The following is an 861-nucleotide window of genomic DNA, read 5'->3' on the forward strand; positions in this document are numbered from 1 at the left end:
ATGTGCAACAATGATAGTTGTTTTTCCCGACGAAGCGCGGTCTAGAGCCTCTTGAACAGACCTCTCAGATTCAGCATCAAGTGCACTTGTTGCCTCATCAAGTAGCATAAGTTCAGCTTTTCTGACAAAAGCGCGTGCCACGGCTATTCTTTGTTTTTGTCCTCCGGAGAGTTGAACACCTCTCTCCCCTACAAATGTTTTGTATCCATCTGGTAATGCAGATATGAATTTGTGACAATTGGCGAGTGTTGCGGCTTCGATTATCTCGGATTCTGTTGCTGAGTCATGGCCATATGCAATGTTTTCATAAATGGTAGTAGCAAATAGACATGGCTCTTGAGGTACAACAGAGATGTGTCTTCTTAAGGATTTGAGGTTATATTTTCTTATGTCTTTTCCATCAATCATGACTCTACCTGATGTTGGATCATAGAATCTTTGTATAAGTGCAATCACTGAGCTTTTACCACAGCCACTAGGTCCAACAAGTGCAAGAGTTTTGCCAGCTCGGATACGAAGGTTAAGGTCACGAAAAACAGGCATATCTGGTCTAGTTGGATAAGAGAAATCCACATGTTTAAGTTCAACTTCACCTCGAAGACGGTCAGGTACAGGAGTAGCATCTTGATCATCTGGTTCGATCTCAGTACGACGGTCCAGGAGATCAAAGACTGATCTCATGGCTCTACCTCCTTTGATGAAGTCAGGAGCAAGTGTTAAAGTCTCAGCAGCACCATTGGCAGAGACCATAAGAACCATAAAAACTTGGATTGTTTTAGAGAAGTCGGAGATTCCATGTTTCACTAGCCAAGAAGCGTACCAAAGACCGAGTGCATATGAGGCATAAAGTGCAAACTGTGC

At 43.1% G+C, this 861-nt stretch overlaps 1 protein-coding gene across 1 annotated transcript; it reads right to left on the bottom strand.

Moving 5' to 3' along the window:
- Nucleotides 1-6: 6 nt before the first annotated feature.
- Nucleotides 7-855, bottom strand: LOC140919215 (ABC transporter B family member 1-like; the record flags this gene model as incomplete). The annotated part of the gene is made up of 1 exon (XM_073364808.1): nt 7-855. A coding segment is annotated over exon 1 (753 nt), but the record flags the coding sequence as incomplete, so codon positions are not given.
- Nucleotides 856-861: the final 6 nt, after the last annotated feature.

The sequence above is a fragment of the Cicer arietinum genome, unplaced genomic scaffold (genome assembly GCF_000331145.2).
Source record: "Cicer arietinum cultivar CDC Frontier isolate Library 1 unplaced genomic scaffold, Cicar.CDCFrontier_v2.0 Ca_scaffold_6348_v2.0, whole genome shotgun sequence".
In the NCBI taxonomy this organism is placed as follows: Eukaryota; Viridiplantae; Streptophyta; class Magnoliopsida; order Fabales; family Fabaceae; genus Cicer; species Cicer arietinum.